Below are 22169 nucleotides of genomic sequence, written 5' to 3'. Positions count from 1 at the left end.
ACGGTATAACTTAAAACACAAAACATATATCAATTTGATATGTTAGAAATACGTCGCTGTTGCCTTAGCTACTCTTAAAACTGTGAGTAAAACATTCTCCTCAACTGAAATTAAGTACCAAAAACAGTCCCACAAGCTTTGACTACAAATATTTCACTGTGAATCAAATATGAAATGTTCATACAGAGCGTTATGGTTGAGAGTATTTTGTTTGAAAAGTAGCATCCAGCTTTGTGGGTAGTTGAAAAAGTCCGTCATTCCTATTCATTCGTTGAGGAAATGAGGTGAAATTCGTTTTATAAAAGGCTTCTTGAGGGTACGCTTAATACCATTCATACTTTTGAAAGTCCAATAAAAATTGTGGAGGACTTTAAAACTGAATTATTTTCAAGAGGATATGAAGGGAATGACGCATCAAAACTTCTTTATGAATGAGAATGAATGATTTAAAAAAATCTCGAATTCGAGATAATTATTTTATTGCGTCTTAATAATGTAATTCAAACTTCTAGATTATTTTCTTTGATTCCTTGCTTGAATATTGGATTATATATATTAATCTTGTGCGACTTTTTTTTCGAAATATTTAATGAAGACTTTTTTTATTTTATTAATAAACAAGAAACAATCAATATTAAAATCCAAAACAAAGTTTTTTTTTAATAGCATCTTTCTGCAATAAAGCGGTTAGTGGTTTTTCATTTGGTTATATTTGATTTTTCTAAATATTTTAAATTTATTAAATACTGCCAAAGTGTGCAATATAAAAATCACTAATCGTATATTTTGCATTTAAACGAACCTTTGCAGTTTTTTTTTTTTTAATTTAGCAGACTTCAAATATGCAACTCTTGCAAATTTATTTTTCCAAAGGTGCAAAGGTATAAAATACACTAAAGTTGATACAGTTTCCAAGGGGTTGATTAAAAATCTGTAAATCAAATGTTCACTCGAACAAAGTCGTAGAATGATTTATACGTCATGATAGAAACATGTTCAAATGACAGTTGGGTTCATCAATCATGGTAACAGCGAATATCTTTGAGTTGATCGAAATACCAAATGGAAATTCGATGAATGGAATCTAGTGAAACTTGCTAAGGTAGGGTATATACGTAATTATCCCGGAAGATGCTCCAAAATTGATGGTTAATCAAATCAAGGAATTGTGATTAGAACACGTTAATCTTATTCGAATGGGGTAAGGTTCGAGCAAGCGCCACAGATTTTCATGCTTACTTTATTTTTAAAACTCATCTCGTTCTCAGCATCGTGCATAAAAATTGCATACGATTAGTGTGACGGAAAAACCTCCAAAAGAAGTAACATCTCAAAATTAAAGATCTTTGCTTATGAGTGGAAAATTAAGTGTTACTTTTCTTTAGCTTTATTTACCTTCGGCGTATTAGCCCAACATTGGACGTTTTTACTTTTTACTTTTTTACTTTTATTCGCAGTCAAAAGGTTAAAACTATAGTTCATACAAAACCTTAGACACCTGATATGACAGAAACAAGCAGAAGAGGCATGACATCTTAATCATTAAAAAAATTAAAGCTAATGACAAAAATATACTCAATACAAGTATACATTAAATACAAAAAAGCGTGGATTTAGTATACATTGATTACCAGGCAGGATATAAAAAATACATACTCTGTAAATAAAGTGGTGGAAAAGAGCTGCTGAGTTTCTTGTAGTTTTGTCTCAGTAGAATCTACTTTCCGAACTTGAGGTAATTTAAAGGTTTTAATTAAACACTGTAATGTGACATAGATTCAAAAGTGATCTTATGAGCCTAATTGGATAATGAGTATTTTGATTTTGATTCTTAGCTCCCAAGGATGGTGATGCATGATTGACCAGAGAAATTATGATTATTTCTTACAGTAGCAATGTCTAAGGGTAATGGTGACCACTTACCATAAAGTATTTTTACCAGTCGGATTACGTATGATATAAAAAAAAGAATATGATTACGTAATATTACGAGAAATCTGTTATAATTTTCGTCCTAATAATTCAAATCTTAATGTATAATGATAAGGCACTTTTGGGATAAATTTACCTGGAATCTCCGTAATAATGAGAGGGGAGTTAGAAGCATCAAGGTAACGCGGATACCGGGCCTCATCACAAAGTTTTTGCCCTATAAGTACTTGATATGAAGCTCAAATTTAAATAACTCGGTCGAAGTGATAGCGTTGTTAAAATTTTTTTTTTTTTTAAATTTATCAAATGTATTCCTTTTTCAAATACTTATTTCGTTGAATACATTTATTATAATAATGATATTATAGTTATATTTTTCAGAAATTCAGAAAAAATACAACAATAATTATCTGGTTTGGGCTATATCTAATGGTCATACATATATATATATAAGTCTGATTTATTTGCATGAGAAATTGATTAGTATACAAACACTGAAATAGTTAAAAGGCTAGAACGTAATACAAAAAAGCCATGTTTACATTATATAGCAATCCTGTTGAGCCATTTAATTCAGTGATTTATCGTCCGCTATTACTTTGACCGTACACTCCATGTATCTCTTATGTAATTGCTATGTACGGAACACATCTGGCGTTATCTTAGACCGCGGTCGGATAAGCTGTTTTCGTTTCATACATTATTGTTTTAGAAACGACCAATTGTTTTCAAGCAGTACAAGACCAGCAACTAAATTGTATATAAATATATTACCACGGGCTTCTTACATAGATAGGAGGGAATACAAATTAATCATTTTATGTATATATTTAGAATATACGTTCAAACATTTTCAGTTCATGAACAAATACAGTTCATTTTTCGTTTACATATTTAAATGATCGATTTTTAATTTAATAACGTCACCGGCATCCTAAAACCGACAAAAAGCATTATTTAGTCCTAAATGTATTTACATAAATAAATACATACAGATTTAATTGAGAATGCACACGAAATTGTTATTGAATGCATATCGAAATTGAATTTATTATAGCTAGCGGATTTACGGGAGCATATCAAATCAATATGACTCGTATATCCAAATACTGACGCATATAACACGTACCACGAAATCGAATTAGAGTCCGCCAGATACCCCCCTCTACATACAAAGATATTTAAAGCACTGTTACGATCTCTAAACTACCATTTTGTGCTGTTTCAATAACTGTTGGAAACTATGATCATGTCTAATTTGAATATCGATGTTTTGGCAAGTAACAGTTCAGAGTGATTTGAATAGTTTTGTATAAACACGAAAACTGTGCTCATGATCTCTAACAGTTTGCTCTGTTCTGCTCGCAGTAATTATTATTAAAAGTATTAGTAAAAGTAATTATTATTATAGCTTGGAACTTATATATGTAGATAACGAAGGAGAAATATCATAATATATATAAAGTAACAGTCTCTCATTTTGAGGAGGAGGTTTTGAGTTTATTCCACCACGCTGCTTCAAAGCGGGAAACACATGTGGCAGAATTTCTTTGAAATTTAACACATGTAGGTTTCCTCGCAATGTTTTCTTCGCCGAGCACGAGATTAATTATAAATACAAATCAAGCACATGTAAATTCAGTGGTTCTTGAACTTTGAACACGCAATCATCGGTTAAGATGCTCGCGTTCTCACCATTGGGCTATCTCGGCATAAGACAAATTTTTATACTTATTACTTGCGATCTATTCTGCTCTTAGCAATTATTATAATTATATATGAGAAATCCCGATTAATATTATGAATGGCAAACTATGTCTGTTTCCTCATTAGATTTATACCACTAAACGAAGGACACAGTTTTTATCACGGAAGTCAACAATTCAGGGTGTGGAAAGGAGGGTGAAAGTTTGTATGGGGATTCTATTATTTCTTACTTCAGGAATATAAAACTAATTATAATTTAACTTTTCATTAATTTATATAATGTTTGTGTATTTTTGAACAATTAGTTTAATTAGGAGATGATTATTTTTTTTAAAAAATCTTTGTGTAGAATGTATGGCAGAATTGCTGGGGGTGAAGGTTTGTGTACTAACGCGTGTTAAAATTTCGCGCGAGTAAAGTCGCGGCTCCAGATAGTTAATAATATTAGCAGACAATCAAGTACTGCAAAGTGTGATTACACATGTACTTCTTGTGTGTTGCAAATAAAGTTATTTAAATTTAAATTTGTTTATCAAAATGAACAATGGTTGCATAAGGTTGAATAAAAGTTACGTATATATTATTTTTGCTGCCGAGATTATTTTGTACTACATAATTGCAATTAACATTAATTGCAGCTTATACATGTATTATAAATTTCATATTTAATTGTAAACTTATTCTGTTATTGTTTTTGCTTCTTAGTAGAGATACATTTGAATACCGGACACCATATTGGAATGATGACGATCATGTCCAAGACCAGCCAACTACGCAGGACATTAAAGTTCACAAGTGTATGCATGGGCTGTTTTACAAGAAAACCCAATTAACTAGGCAGTTAAGATAAATATGAAAATAATCTGACACGACCGGAAATATTTCAGGCGCAGGACTAACGAATTATCGTTCTTTCCGACAGACGGGAGGTAATATACTTCCAATTTCCACACTCCGGGATGTTACTAAGAATTTTTAGACGGAAACACCCAATTACTTTTTATCGACCGTATATGAGGGTGAAACCCAGAATCTCGAAATCTAGCCACTAGACCAACGAGGCAGTCAATATTTAAATACAATATGTTCGAAAGTTGTACTCTATAAACTTTGCCTTAACTCTTCTACATTAAGGCATATTTTTTAACAAGAGAAGTTCTTACTTCTAAACTGTAAATAATCCAAGGCTGGGCTTAGGCCTCCTTTTCCTTAAGAGGAGAAAGCTTGAGCTTGAGTTTCATCGGACGAATGCACGATGTTTTCAACATCGAAATACAAGTTATGAATATGAAACTGTAGTGTTTGAAAATTGTTATAAAAATGATTAATTAAGAAATCAAAATTAAAAGAATACGTACAAACAATTTAATCAGTTTTAATGAAGCGTTGTTTACAAATGTTTACATTAAGCGTTCAAGAGGTATAAATATTGTCACATGCTATTAAAGAATATTGATTGTATCTCATTGTAAGTGAACGTTATGTTTTTATGAGAAATAAATTCTTTAAACCAATTATTTCCTTAACTTATTATAAACCTGGGTTACAATATATTCAGCTAGGGAGTACCATTAAAGTCATAAAATAAACTCGTGCTATTATACTTATCGAGGAGTCCCCGACTTTCTCAAATTATATAAATGAAATAAGTATGATTATAACATATTATTAAACGCTATGAAGCACCAAAAAAGTAAAGAGTATGTAATTAAGAGGCTAAGTTCGTAACTGTATACATTTGTAAAACCTACGTATAATAAGAGGGTTTAAGTGATATAATTTAGTCTTTTATAAAAGTCAGTAGGTATACAATGATTTCACATTTCAAACTAACAATTGAATTGAGCTGGATATATTTTTTGGGTTAAGAACTATTCGAAGTTTGAAATTTGTTCTTTACCAACAAAAAATCTTAGAAAATACCGTATTCGACGAATGTATTTTAAAATCAATTGTGAATTTTCAACCGACTGAAGGCGGGTGCGAACTATGAAAGTTTTAAATAAAAAATCTCCACTTCTTTAACTAAATTGACTCGTAACTCAGAAACGGTGTAACTTTGTAACAAGTTTCAGAAGTGATTTTTGAAGCATTTTTTATAAACTTTCATTACTATTGTCATTTTAAAAAGTTTAAGTGATATTTTATTTAAATGTGCATATCAAGTTTGGTTTAATTACCTCAAATTCCAAAGAGATTTATGAAAGGAGGTTTTCCTTAACTTTTTTAAACAGACAATATCTTCTAATTAGTAGCAATTAAATCTGTCAACAAGATCAAACAATTTCGTTCCCGCAACTTTACAATAAAGAAAAAGTATATTTATATTATATATATAGTGTCGCACTTTAAAGAAATTAAAAAAAAAAAAAACGAGTCAACTTTATTATCTATATAGGTGCGTGAGGGCTATGCTTGACATCCCCAAATGTCATTCTACTTTACAAGTATGCGTGTTCTTAGTAACCAATTGCTGGCCACTATTTTTTTTTGACGCGTTCTCAGCTTCTATAGTCTAGACATAATATAAAAAATCAAATATTTCATCATAGTCTGAGAACGCCTTGGTAGTTCCATACGATTAAAAAAAACTCTTTATGAAGTGTATATAAGTGATATTATAAATTCGATAGTGAGTTTGTTTGATCAGCTCGAGTGAGTCAAATGGTAGGTACCCCTGTCTTTTGGTGTCAAACTGACATTTACATATTAGTTAGAATTATTTTAAGAAAGGTTTAGCTCGTATCTTTCTTAGGATAAAAGAACAAATTTTTAATGTATTGATTGTATGTATGTTTCATTGCGTTTATCTCAGAAACTACATCAGGGATATTCACTCAGTATCTACCGCCAGCACTAATATAAAAATTAATTGTATTACGATAAAGGATAAGGATGATTTTAGTAATGCCTTCAACGCCGTGGACTTTGATATCCTTCTTGCTGTCCTCGGTTCTCTTAACTTATCTCCACAAGTAATTGATTGGTTTCATTCTTACCCGCGTGGGCGTCGGCAGCGTGTTGGAGTTAACGGTTCTTTCTCTAACTGGTCTCCTATAACTGCTGGCGTGCCGCAGGGTGGCGTGTTATGCCCTCTCTTGTTTTCAATATTTATTAATTCTATCTCCTCTCATATTACATCTCTCTACCAATTCTATGCGGACGATCTTCAAATCTACTCACTAAGTAAAGTTTCGGATTTAGCTAAAACTATTTATTTAGTGAATGACAATTTAGATAAAATTGCTAAATGGTTAAAATCTTTTAGTAAAGGTAAACCCTACAAAAACCCAAGTTTTAATCATCGGGAGTTCTAAATTAATATCGCGCATTTCTTTTTCAGACTTACTCACTGTTCGCTTATATAATGTTGACATACCCTTTAGCACAAATTGTAAAAATTTAGGGGTTATTTTATTGATCAACATTTATCGTGGGAACAACATATAGGTATCTTAAGTAAAAAAATGTTTTCTGCTGTAGGGTCCTCCGAAGGTTGGGAAACTTTCTACCAATTCCCACTAAAATTTCGCTTGCACAGAGCCTCATGTTACCAATTCTCGATTATGCTGACACTTGCTATGTTGACTTAAAAGAGGAGCAATTAAACAAGCTTGAGCGTCTTCAAAATCTTTGCATTCGTTTCATATTTGGTCTTCGTAAATATGATCACATCTCCGACTTTCGCAAAAAGCTCAAGTGGCTCCCAATTCGCTATCGCAGGAATATTCTCCATCTACTTTACTCAATTCTTTTTCATCTTTCAACTCCACTCTATTTAAAGGAGAATTTAAAATTTTTATGTACTACTCATAATCGAACGCTTCGTTCTGAAGATAATTTACTTTTAAAAATTCCTCCTCATTCGATTTCATTCTACACAAATTCCTTTACTGTTCAGGCTATTCGTCTGTGGAACTCTCTTCCTGTTGAAGTAAGACGTGTACAATCACTTGCTTCATTTAAAACTATCTTGAAACAATATTATCTTGCACTTTAATGTTGTATTTAGTTCAAGAGAATTTTAGTTTCATTTTATATATAATTTATATCTAACGAGATACATACATGTATGTATGCTTGTTAGCTACCAGGTACTGTATATTATTTTATTTTAAATATATTATTATTTCACTGTAATGTATTCATATATTATGTTTATATCTGCCTTGTACACCCCTACCTCTTTCTATATCTGTTTCTTTCCTCTACCCTGAGGTTGCCTGGAAGAGATCGCTGTTTAGCGATAAGGCCGCCTCTTGTGCATCTTTCTTAAATGTGATTCAACTTTATGTTTACTGGTGTACAATAAAGAGGATTTTGATTTTTGATAAGGTAATTAAAGTAAAAATATTTTGTTTAATTTATAAAATTCCATTCAGTAGCTTAGCCGTAACAGACAGGCAGACAGACATACTATAGATAATAAAGACAGAATGGAATCTCAAAATGTAGAGATCTGTCATCCAAAAATATTTACACTGAAATCTCAGTAGCTTAGTATATAGTGAAACAAAGTAAAACAAGATAATTAATCGAAGTGAGATTCATTGACACAATCGAAGTTTATTCAAAATAAACGGATGCTTCACTTGCGATAGTCTTACGTCCATTAGCGAAGCATCGGGCACTGTATATCCATTATTCAGTTCTAATTTCAATGATACGATACTGTTGTAAAACAAATTGCTTTGTAAGTTCTATACTTTATTAAAATTTATGATGTCACTTTTTAAAATACTCCCAGTCTATACATAATACTATAAATGCGAAAGTAACTCACTCCCTTACCCCTTCACGCTTAAACTGCTGTCCTGATTTAGATGAAATGGAGTATGGAGATAGTTTAAGTCCCGGTGAAGGTCATAGGCAACTTTTCTTAATTCACCCCTCCAGGGTGTAAAATGGGGGGATATACATTTGAAATTCCCTGAAAATTTATGAAATGAATGAAATATTTTACACAAAATTGTTGTCAGCATATGCGTGAAACTAGTATTAGCCGAAAATTGTTTTTAGGTAATAACAATAATCTATACTTATAAAATAATTTATCCCAATCGAGACTAATGCATGAACACAACTACTGCGGAAATAGAAAAGGAAATCAGGGATACCCACATCTGTATGTACTATATGAACAATATACTATAAACAACTGTAGATGCGCGGACCAATAATAAGTGGAGTAATTCTGTCGAGAAATTCTTAGTCGGCGCCCGGAATCTGGAGTCTGCAGACACTCCCGTCTAATGGAAATCATAATTAGAACTTGTTTCGGTCATCAGATTTGCCATATTAGAGGGAATAGAGGCTACACTTTTTTTCGTACACTTACGTATCCTGCGCAGGTCCGACTATAACATATCCTGCGCAGGTTAGTCTTGATACTTGTTATAGCTGAAATCGGTCTGGTCAAAATCATATCATACCATACATGAGTCCTAAATATAAGTTATAATTATGGATGTATTTGTATCCTTTAATTATTTATGAATATGTAACCAACATAACCAAAAATTAACAAATAATTAGTACATTAAAAATATTACATTAGTAATGAAATTAAATTCGGCACAATTATCAACTAATTGAAATTCACGACTAAATATCTAATCGAGGCGTATCGTTAAAATTTAATTTAAATTCGATCAAACAATTGTATCGCTCGACTAATTCATTCGAAACATTTAATTTGATAAATCAACAATGAGTTGATAACGAGTATTAAAATGCATGTTAAATTAATGTGTTTGATTTGAGAAATATTTTTTTATTAACATCTGAAACAGATTATAGCATTTTCTAAGAAAGATTGCTGAGATAAGACGTATTCCTTACCTTACCAATGCGCCACCAAACTTGGCAATTAAAATGTTATGTCACGTTTATGTCTATATACTAGCTCTTCACCCTTCAAACCAGAACACAAGGCTACAAAATAGTGCCGTTTAGCGGTAGACTAAATAATAAGTGAGTACCAACAAAATCCCAGTTTATCATCAGATAGAAGATCCTCGTATCTGCAATTGAAAATCTGCTTTGTATTCCATGACCAAGTTAATCTGTGATTGTTGAATTGTCTTGTCCTGCTTTTGAGTATATATTAGTAAGAGACAGATATACATATATAAATAAAAGGGACAGAACATATCGCGTGTTGTTTTTTGTCAAAGTGCTTATCAGTCAAACTGTATCTGTCGGTCAATTGATTTAATTTTGAGTTTTCAAAAATAAGTTTTTTCTAAAATAGTATCAAAATAACGATTTAATTAATAATTGTATAAAGTAGTAATTTTTAATCGATTTTAATAATAATCTTACACTAAACTATACAGGCTATAAGGTTTACTTAGTGATGTATCGATGGAATCAAGGTTCATTCGATACAAACAGTCGTATCGTTCGACTCGTGTATTTGTAACATCCATTTGCGATACATTAACTCCGACTGGTTCCATTAATCGGTACTCATTACCGCGCTCAGCCTTCAGCTGTTTACAGCTCCAATGGTTTAGAGTTGCAACAACAATTCTGTTTTTTCAATTACCATTTAAAAATAGAAATGAAATTTTTGTTTGAGATATATTATAATACGATTTATTTCATTTGCTTAGTATGTGTGAAATCGTTATAAAATAAATTATGTTCGAATTTTGTTAACGGTGGTCTATTTCTAGAACAAAATATATATAGAAGAGACTTATACAAGTTTTTATATACATACACATGTGTGCAAAAACAGGAGCACTGCCTATTCTCACATTCCGAAGGACAGCTATACAACCCGACTGGAGAAAGGTTAAGACAAATCTAATCCTTCAAACGTAGTACGGGATTCTATTTTTCCATAGAAGATCAATAAGTCGTTGTCCCGATCCTGTATTCAAAGTCAGGACCTCTGGATGCAAAGCCTTAAAATTTAGACGCTAGACCTAGGTATAAAGACCGTAAAATATTCTATATGATTCAGACAACTAACATTTATTTTATTTTATTTTAATATTAATATTTATATCTTTCATTGTTTTTTTTCCTTCGTACAAATGTACAGTTATATTTTTTTATAACGATAAAAACCCTTATTGAATATTATAAACTTTTTATTCTACGTTCTGAGCTCGCAAGTTTAATATGTCAAAACTAGATGGTCCTTGAGCTACCTCGTTAGTTATGCTTTCGTACTGCTTTTAGATTTATAAGTAGAATATTTGAGTTAAATTTAATTGACTTTCTTAATAGTAAAAAATATAGCAAAACTTAATGTTTCCGTTAAACATTTTTGTTAATGTAAATTTAAGACTGGAAGAGATTATTTTAAACAGAAGAAGTAATAAAAAACTTGATTTAATTAGTAATTATTGTTTAAAACTAGTTACATCGAAATAACATATATATTGTTTATTAATTTGGGAAAAAATATTTAATACTTTTACATGACGAAATGAATGAAATTTTACTATTGTCTTATTTTTTTTTTAAAGAGCCGCGATGTATAAATGACGTAGATCTTAATCAAAGAAATCAAGCTCGAATTCCGATAAGCACTATTAAGAGTACAAACACGTATTTTATTTGTGTCTATTATTCAAATTGTATTCGTCAGTAAAGGAGACATCGTTAAAAGCCGGCAGGATCAAATTAAGCTTGTGTATCCACCGACCTTTGCCCGCTTAATTTTTTTTTAAATATTATGTATTTAATATTTGGGCGGGTAGGAGGATACACATCATTCCTTATCTGATATCACTTGATTTTCCATTGTAGCGTACGTGCAGATGACTTGCAATGAAATCTCAAATGCAAAAATAACCAAACAAAGTATCTAACTTGTAACTATGTTTAATTCCAGGCAGGATATATTACATACATATATAACTGTATTTAACTAACATGACTATATTTTTAGATGTTGAAAAAGAGTGACTACTGAGTTTCTTGCCGGTTTTTCTCGGTAGAATCTACATTCCAAACCGACGGTAGCTTCACTAAATATAGTTTGTTAAATGACAATTCAAAAGTGCTTGTAAAAGCCTACTTGAATAAAGTATATTTTGATTTTAACGAAAAATATGGTATAGGTGCGTACCACATAGAGACAATTAAATGGCATCACTACCGCTTCTACATCGAAGTGAATTACAATAAAGTAAATAGGCAACTCGTGTATGTGCACTTGTTATAAATACACTAGACTAGAATATTAATAACTCAGCGATCTATACTTTTCACAATATATTTCTCATCGACATTCCACATTTAAGAATTCTCGTAAAACCTTACTCGAGCATTCTGTGGAATACAACACAAAGACGTCCTGATTTCAATAATTCTTCGTAACACATAACTAATCGTAATCGTAGAGTTGCAACAGCAAGAACACCGATGAATCGTTGGTAACCGTCGGTACCGAGTATGAAGGAGACTTCACGTCTGGCTCACCCTTCGAGCAGTAGACACTAGGCTAATTACTTGATAGATAGGATAAATGTAATTTCTTTACTTCTTGTTTTTAAAAAATAGTATAAGTGATAGAACGTTTTATTTGCGCCTCACGGGCTCGCTCCTTTATAGCTCGCTAGTTATAAGCTCGATAACAACTACAAAAATATTGAAACTTGTTTAAATATTTTAATGTAGAAAATTTCAAAACTATCGTTCACTCTCTATGCATTACTTCAGAAGTGTACTTTAAAATCAAATGTACAAATTCGAAGAACTTAAATCTGGTAAGGACGGCATTTGAAAGTTTTAATAAAAATCTTTCTATATGAGACTCGCTTAATTTGAAAGTCAAAGTTTTTAACGAGTTTCGTAAGCCACTGCCAAACCACCGAAACTAGGCTGGACACCTGTTTAAAATACAAAACAAGTTACAGTCTGAATGATAAATTATACATATTTCGTTAAATTATTATGTGTTATACAGACTGTTAATAATTAAATCCCACTAAAATGAATTTGCATATCTGTAATATCTGTTACATATTTTAAATGTTTATTGAAAAACGCGACAACGATTTAAGTAAATAACTCATCATAAATAAGGCCTGTCTGGGTAGGTACCACTCACTCATTATACATTCTACTAGCCAACAGCAATGTTGTTGAGTTTATATATGAAGAGTCAGCCAGTATAACTACAGGCACAAGGATTGTAATACCTCCGTTCTCAAAAGTGATAGCACATTGGTGATCTAAGGTATGGTTTACATTTCTAACGGCACCAATATCTGTAGGCAGTGGTGGCTACTTACCATCAGGTGGGTCATTAGTCCACATACCTATCATGAAAAAAAAAACTAAAGGTTTTTGGCGCTACTATTAAGATATTATGCTAAAAATACATGTTTAATAATAAGAACCTTTCAATGAAATTCAACTTGAAACACTTAAACTTAATTTCAATTCACTGAGAAGTCCCAGCGTTGAGAAACTCCGAATCTGAGCCGAAAATTGTGGGTTCAAATCCGGGCCAGCACCAATCAATTTTAATGTATATATTTTACGGTGAACGATACACCAAATATATGAGTACCCATTCGCATTTGAGTAAAAATCTCCAAACGTTTTCTCATGAGGAGAGGACTGCTAGACAGTGGGAAATTTATAGGCCGTAATTACTTTATGAAATCACAATCGTGACGATTAAAAACATATGAAGGTAGATGTCAAATAATGATAACCTAAAATAAAACCTCTTTATATTATATTCAAAATTAATTTATTAAAACAATACATAATATTAAACATCATATACACTGTGTTTTATTTTTATAATAGAAAGGCACAACATTTCACGCGATTGCGGAGATAGCAAACGTGTAGATCGTTACAGTACATCAAAACAAACATTTTACTATTCCGGAGAATTTGGAAGAATTCCAGAGTACCGTTGTATATAACAGCTTAAGAATCGCGTTCAAACTCATTATTTTAACCATTAAAATAGTATATACATTTTGTTCGTTGTATTTTATTTAAAGAAAAATTATTCTCCTCATAAAATTTAATAATGACATAATAAGAATTTATATTGTACGCGAATTTAAACGAACATCAACTGTTCAAGTCCGGATGAAACGAGTGATATTTACAAGGAAATAAAAGAGTTAGATTATGAAATTGGTAGTAGACGAACCAAAGACACGATTAATAATAAGAATGTATAGGAGACATAAAATTTCAACACTTGTATCAAGCCGAGATGGCCCAGTGGTTAGAATGAATCTTAACCGCAGGCAATTACCACTGATTTTCTGTTAATTTGTGTTTATAATTCATCTTGTGCTCGGCGGTGAAGGAAAACATCGTGAGGAAACCTGCATGTGTCTAATGTCATAAAATTCTGCCACGTGTGTATCAACCAACCCGCATTAGAGCAGCATGGTAGAATATACTCCAAAGCTTCTCCTCAAAGGGAGAGGAGGCGCAGCCGTAGGAAATTTACAGGCTGTTACTGTGACAGTATTAACACGTATATATTAATAAAAGCAAACTCAAAAGGGAGTGAAAAAAGGTTGAAAGAAATAAATAAGTATATTAAAAAGAAAAAAAACGCTGCTGACAATTAAATCAGGGAAGTAGTAGTGGTGTCCTCGAGCCTGTTATTACACTGGCTCACTCATTCTTAGCGGCACAAAGCAATACAAAGTATTGATAGAATATGTTATAAGATCGTTCAGAATGTTAATCCGTCGGGCCCAATTGTAGTATACCACAGCTCCACTCGTGCACCTGATCTTGCCTATAAATTGTTCTTTTAATTAACTTTAAATTTATATTGTAAAATGATGTCAATAATAATTGTTTAGAAAACATAAGTAAATAGATTTATAATAACGAATTAAGCTATGTATGAATTAGAGTAAATTTTATTGTCTTATTACTCAACAGTTTCGTTTCGCTTCATATGTTGTTTCTTCTTAAGTTGAAGATATTTGTTATTCAATTGCTCCTATATGGAAAGCTATTATGTTTTTTTTTTAAACACGATTTGAATTTGTTATTTTTCAAACTGTCATCGTGAATTTGAATCAATTATATCCATCCATTTATAATTTCTATACGATAGGATTATTTTGAAATCGAATTTCAGTCTTCTCGTATTAAATATATTTTATTTTGTTTCAGAGCCGAAATTGAAACCGATAATGTGTAATTCTAAAATGGAATCTTGGCGAGGATGCAATCAGATACGGCAACAAAGAAAAAGTATTTTGTGAATAAAATGTTAATAGCAAAAGGAAAATTGATGGAAAACCATTAGATAAATTCGAAAGATTAAATAATTAAGATATAAACAACGATAGTTAATTAGTTGATAATATTAATAAAGTGATAAATTAAACAGTGAAAATTATAGTACCAAAAGTGTTAGAAGTGTTAAGAAAAAATGTTCAAAATGACAGTTCTACTTCAAGCTCTCGTAATCTGCATGACCTGTATATCTTTGCAGTTTATAGGTAAGTTGTATTAATTATATTCAGATTAAAATAAGAAAGCAGATCACATACTTAAAAAAAAAACTGTTCCAAATTCCAAAGATAGTTTTAATTTTTTTGGAGATATTGTCAATGTACATGACAATGTCAAGTGTGGTATAGATCTATTCAACTACGGAGGCATGCTCCTACACTTTAAATTATGGGTATACGCTTGCTTACAAAAAGTCTTTATGTGTGTGAGACTATTCAATCATTAGGAGCACAGTAAGAAAATATATAGACATTTTATTGTAAATATCAGGATTATTCATCATAAATAGTAAGATTTTAATTAAACAAATAAATTCACAAAAGCCATCAATATAAATTCGTTAATACATCATATACACATATAAATCACTGAAATGTCAATCAATCAAACTGAAATATTTTGTAGTAACCAAAGATTAAAGAAATGTCAGAAATTAGCGATTCGTCGCATTCGTGGTACGCGGGAAATCTTGAATGTAACCGTCGATCCAAAATGGCCACCGCGCTACCATCGACGCGACGACGCTTCACTAGAGCGCCGTTTAACTACCACTGATACTCTTTTCCAACCAGTGTAAATAAAAAAGATGGCGCACCATGCACCGTCAAATACAAAAAAGATCAAAGATCGTTGATAACTGAACGTGCAGGTGTACATCTTCCTGAGTTAATAGATCAATAAATAGCTAGTATGATGTTGTCTAAGCGACTGCGTGGGAGATATAAAAGTGCGCAGTTATGTGCGTAAACACAAGTGCGCTCTGTATTATTAATAACTGCGTGGCGTTTCGAAACGACTAGGTATAATTTAGTCACCGATATTTAAGCATGGTCTACTTTCAAAAACTTAAGATTTTTTTTGACTGTTCTGAGTTTTGTTTGCAGGACCTCGAAAACTATAGCCATATAAACTACTACAAGAGAAGGCGTAATTGTTTACTGAGATAGTACAACAAATAAACAAAAGCTGTTTTATATAATGGCATAGTTGTATATCATATATTTGTGTGTGTGATATTTGAGAATGTTTGTTCTCATTTTGCAGTATCAACTAGTTAGTGAAATTTCACAACAGCTCTTGGAATATGTTCATGAATAACTACACCTTGATAGTTATATGTTGGTGTAACAATATCAAGATTCAGTTCTGCATTTCCACATGTTTGGATTGCGTTATAATGATGTTGATATTAACATTGTTTACTAAACAATAAACAAGCATTTACTTACCTTGAATTTTTTTAAGGTTCTACATATTTAATTTAAAATAAGTGAGTTATTTATTTAATTCGCGTGTGATTCAAATACTGCTACTACATTTAAACAAAATTAACTCACACGCTTGACTTGAAATTTTGGACATAATTTTTGGTATTGGTAACAAATAATCTACTATGAAATTACTGTATGAAAATTTGTTTCTAAAATGGGCCATCTCGGCTCAAAAAAAAGTTTATATGTTTAAATTGATTTTTATTTTTGCATAAAAGTAGTAGCAATATGTCTTTTTAGATAATGACTAATATTTCTATTTTCTACTCCAATATACCGTACTCGTAAAGTGCTCTGTAATATAAATTTTAGTAATTACTGTTTGTACATTGAAATGAAATAAATAAAATAAAATTAGTTTGACTTCGTATTAAGGACGATATTTTTAAATTAAACTATCGAATTTAATTTTAACATCGGTTAGATTGTGAAATTGACTTAATTTTTTTCTGTCTTGCAATATGTGAGACTGATTTCTTAAAAAGGGACGGAAGTATGTAACAAAAAGAGTAGCGCGAATTATTTTATTTGACCAATAAGCGTGCGCAGTTTTTGATTTGGGCGTCAGATGGTACCAATCTATTTTCCGAGCGGGTACATGTCTTATCACCAAAGTGAGATATCTGATGTTACTCGTCGTATGCAGTAATCGCATATGACGTAAGTCTCGTTTTTTTATTATTAATATTTACCACTGCATAAATATTATTCTCAATTCTGAACTTCCAAATATAGTTTCTGTCATATTCATCTATCAACACGAATAACTGCATTTTTAACATATTATATAACTCTAATATATATCCTTAAGTTAACGCGTTTAAAATTTTAACCTTAATTATATATTAGTGTAAATTTAGTAAGCAGTCTTTTTTCTATCTCTATAGTATACCCTTAGTAATTGATCGAATTAAAGTTGAATAATACAGAATAAATATTTAAGCTTCACTGTTCATACAACTTTATTACATTTGACTATTATTATATTATAATAAATTTTCTTTACCATGTTATACTGATATACGTCTGTCCTATGCAATTTGTAAAATGTCATTAGCTTCCGAGTATCGAAACATGCCACATATTGGCAGTGGATTGCTACACACTTAAAACTGTTTATTTAGTTGATTCTCATCATTTCCAGTTATAAGATTTTATTTATCTGTCTATTAATATTTGTTTAAGTCAGAAAAACACTACACACACACACAAGTATTAAATAAAATAGTCGCCCTCAAATTCGACCCTACAGACCCTTGTATTTACATCGCCCACAAAAGTTTTGGTCAAAAATAACCATACAAATTTTAACTCAACACGAAAAATATAAACCCAAAGCTTTATATATTTTCCCTGTTGTGATGTAACCTGTACTCGTGTACCACTTTTAGTGTGCAAAGCACCTATGATGCGTGACTTAATCGTCCCACTTCTACTCGCTTTGAATATTGAACTCACGAGGGTTTGGAAGGAATTTTATGCCGTATAAAGTTCGTATTATAGTCAGGATATAACATATATTAGGCATTATGAAATTGTAAAAAATGAAGTCAACAATGTTTGGATACCTAGTGTTACGAGACTAGCCCTAGCCTCCATACGGTGCTACGTCATAGGATATTATAATTAATTATATAATTAATAATATCATATATTATAAATATATACAATTATTATTGTAATTAATTGATCAATAATTTGTACAACTTTAGTTAATATTATTTTATGGGATAACATTTAATACTGGCATGTAGCACTATTTCTTATTTTAAAAATGATTGAGCTGTCATAAGGAAAACAATTGGAGGATTGTGAGGGATTGTAAAAGATATATAGAGAGATTGGAGCATCATTGTAAAAAACATAATTTTATTGCCATCCCGAACTACTGAAATTACACTAGTTAAAAACATTATATACATGTATACACTTATGATTTTGTTAATACTTTAGTAAATGAAAAGTGATCATATTAGAAGAATTATAGTAGTTGATTTTGCAAGGGATATAAATAACCCATTATAAATACATTAGATTAAATATTATAAAAGTAATTATATATAAAATATACATTATTGATTTTTTTTATGGGATCTACTAATAATTTGCAGATCTGGAGGTTAGATCTGGTAAATTTTGATAGTCTTGATAGCATTTACGAATTTTAATTTTAAATCTACAATTTTATTTAGATATATCTAACAACAGACTAAACATTATACATGATAAAATGCTGTTATGTATTAATGAGTATAAAAATTAACTAAAATAAAGTAAATAGTTCTTTAAATAAAAAATAAAGTATATAACTTAAACGTTTTTCTGCATTATACTATCCAAAGTTGTTCATTTAAACATAAGTTGTTTTATAGTTAAGGTTAAATTTGATTCGAATTTATTCATACACGTATTAAGTCATGATAAAATTCTAGATCATATTTGCATTTAAAGCAAAATATGCAGCGAAATCAAAAATGAAAAAGAGCATTTTAACGCACAAACTTCACAAGTACAGCCTGAGGCCAACACAAAAGAGCTAAAAGCAAAAAGCGCTTCATATTTCGAATGCACCACGTGCCAACCCTCCGGACCGAATATTCGAGGCCTTCCAAAATAATTTCACCAAAAAGTTCTACCGGAATACTCAAAGGCGTACATTGTTAGTGAACCACAAGATGCGATATATCATTACCGTGTCAAGGTATTATGTCGTGTTTCTCTTACGAATTTCCTTGGTTATATTTATATAGACGGTCTCTTTAAATTGAAAGCATCGTTTAGTTTAACACTAAGTAATACACTTGTTTTAATATTTTCAGGGTCATATTAATTTGATTTAATAATTTGTTTTATATTAGCCAGACACAATTGCAATTGTATTCTAAATAAAAAAAAAATTACAATAACTTATATAAAAAAAGGTTCCTTATTTTTTCCGCATACACATACGTATTTTTTAGTGACTATACTTTTTTAGGTCAGTATTTTAGGTATATTTGCCATTTCGTATAATATAGGTATATGTATTGGTCATTGGTACCTTATGGTAAGTGGTAACCACTGCCGATAGATATTTGTATTGTATGAAACTTTCCTGATTCACCAGTACGTTACCAACTTCTGGAACTAAAATGTTATAATTACACTGGATCATTTACCTTTCAAATTGGAACACAACATTAAAATGTATTGCTTTTGCGGTAGAGTATATGATGGGTGGATGGTACCTACCCAGATAGGCTTGTACAAAGCGACGCGACCAAGTAAATTTCTATGATATATTTATTATTAATTAACATATATTTATGGAAAGTTTTAAATATGAAGAATAGGTATAATTCTTATGTACAGACTAAGAGTTAAATTCTATAATTATGTTTAATTGGTTAGTAAAGTCAATTTGCTTAAACATTATTTGGGTGTTATCGTGTAAACAGATCCCTCTACTGTTGTATCTATATATTGTAATTAAAAGCAGCACACATCGTCTCAGTCAAAGTAGCACGACGTATTTGTGATTGCCGTGGAAGATTCAGTACAGGCACAGGGTCAGCACATCTATTTCGTGAACTACGTTCACGCTGCGATGCATTAGCTTGTGTGCGTTCATCTGCAGTCTGTGATCGTCTTTGTGATGTCACATAATTTGTATTACGCGTTCGCTTACCTATATTTGCTCGTCTGGCTCGTGGCATTGATCCTTCATCCTTCATATACAAAAGAAAAAATGAAATTGAAAACAAATTGCTACATTAATAGTGGTGTATCAGTATTTATACATGTGTGTCTGGAAATATACGGGATGAAATATTGGTGGTTATTTTCCCGCAAGATATCGATAGCGCGATATAGCGCACTAAAAAACTGAGTAAAATTTAAAAATTGAAAGTACACGCTACTTTTAAATCGACAAACGTAAATAAATATTTCTATGGTTTTATTTTTTAAATAGCTAGCAATTAAGTAATATATTTTTTTAAGAAATAAATCGATGTTCTAACTGATTTTTGTATTATTTCTAATGACAGCTCAATCATTTTTAAAATAATAAATTGTGTTACATGCCAGTATTTAATGCTATGCCATGGGTTATTTGGAAATAATAAATTGAATTAAGACGTATTACCTATCGAAACTGGTGGATGAGTGTACTCATTTTTAATTGATACTTACTTTTAATTTGACAGACAATTAACCGTCTAAAAAATCTCCATTAACAAAATGACCCGCCATTTATCGAAATCATTTGTTACAAAAAATGTGATAAATGAAGAACCACTCGACCGATTTTGTGCAAACTTCACATAAACCATCTACTAAATAGTCCAAACAAACCCTGAAAATTTGGTTTGGATAGATGAGCCCATTCTTGAGTTATTTTTATATATAAGAAGATAAGATACAACAGTAGAGGGATAATATATATATATATTTCATATTTTAAACTTACTAGATTTCACTCAATAAAGTCAAATTAAATGTAATATATCATATTATTTAATATCATCAAAACTATTATTTTAATCCTAATATAAGTGTTATTTCACATAAATCGAAAATTACATAAAACATTTCTCAAGAGAATATGAATTTTATAGTCGCAAGAATATTTTTTTCCTGTATATACGAATCGAGCTTTCAACTTAATAAGACAAGTAAAGGCATTTGTAGACAACGCTTATATATTTTCTAGTAATGCTTGACGCTGGTAACACTATATACGGCGAGCGGCGACGTCAGAATTCTTTGTAGACTATAATCAGTAAAATTAAATATTATTATGTAAATATCATTCGACTGTATATAAAAGGAATATTATAAATGCGAAAGGGACTATGACTAAATCATTAAAAGCTTCTTATGTCCTTTTTTTGAGAAGAAGGTTTAGTTCTTTATTCACCACGCTCCTTCAATTCAGTACATGTTGTAGAATTTAATCCAAAGCGTTCGAATTTCCTCAAGATGGTTTCGTTTACCGTCACGTCTCACTATCTCTGATGTTCGCCTTTCATCAATAACAATTAGAATTTGATCAAATAAATCAATTACAGTTTATATTATTTAACAATATTACTCGTTGAGCATTGCGTGTGGCTGAAATAAGTCTTATTTTTTTATTATATTGCTAGTAAGCTCAAACGGATAATGGGCTATCTGAGTGAGAGTTCATATCGCCAAAGACATTAGCGTTGCAAGAAATATTAATCATTCACTACATCGCCAATAAATACCACCAACCTTGGGAACTAGATGTTATGTGTGTCCTTGTAGTTACATTGGCCCACTCAGTCTTCAGACCGAAACACAAAAATACTAAGTATAACTGTTTAGCAGTAGAATATGTGACGGGTGGATGATACCTACCCTGGCAAGCTTGCACAAAATCCTACCACCAAGTACCAAGAAGACGGGTTTGAATAACTAATCAAATCAGATGAAAATATTATTTATTCAAGTAGGCTCATTAAAACATTGGGTTGTCATGTTACTATGTTGAAAAAATGTAAATCTATGCTATGTTCGGAAAGTAGATTCAACCGTGAAGAACCGTCCAGAAACTCAGTAGTTACTCTTTTCCATCATTTAAATTTTAAAGTATGTCAGTAAAGTACGATTTTTAATTTTATATATCTTACCTACAGGTCAATAAATACTAATTCCACGCTTTTTTGTCTTTAAATATTTTAATATGCCAAGTTAAAAATAACCGTGGAATCTTATTATAGCATAAATGAGCCTATACAAACCCACCATTTGTGGGCGAAGGCATACTACCGTTTT

General features: G+C 31.1%; 1 protein-coding gene across 1 annotated transcript in view; it reads left to right on the top strand.

Moving 5' to 3' along the window:
• LOC113401928 (uncharacterized) overlaps positions 1 to 22169 on the top strand; it is a 156695-nt gene that overhangs the window by 45377 nt on the left and 89149 nt on the right. Inside the window, exon 2 of the mRNA XM_026642006.2 lies at positions 14773 to 15104. Coding sequence (XP_026497791.1) covers positions 15035 to 15104 — 70 coding nt within the window. The 5' untranslated portion in view covers positions 14773 to 15034. The remainder of the gene's footprint in view (positions 1 to 14772; positions 15105 to 22169) is intronic.

Source organism: Vanessa tameamea, chromosome 23 (genome assembly GCF_037043105.1).
Source record: "Vanessa tameamea isolate UH-Manoa-2023 chromosome 23, ilVanTame1 primary haplotype, whole genome shotgun sequence".
In the NCBI taxonomy this organism is placed as follows: domain Eukaryota; kingdom Metazoa; phylum Arthropoda; class Insecta; order Lepidoptera; family Nymphalidae; genus Vanessa; species Vanessa tameamea.
This window is presented reverse-complemented; position numbering and strand designations above follow the sequence as displayed.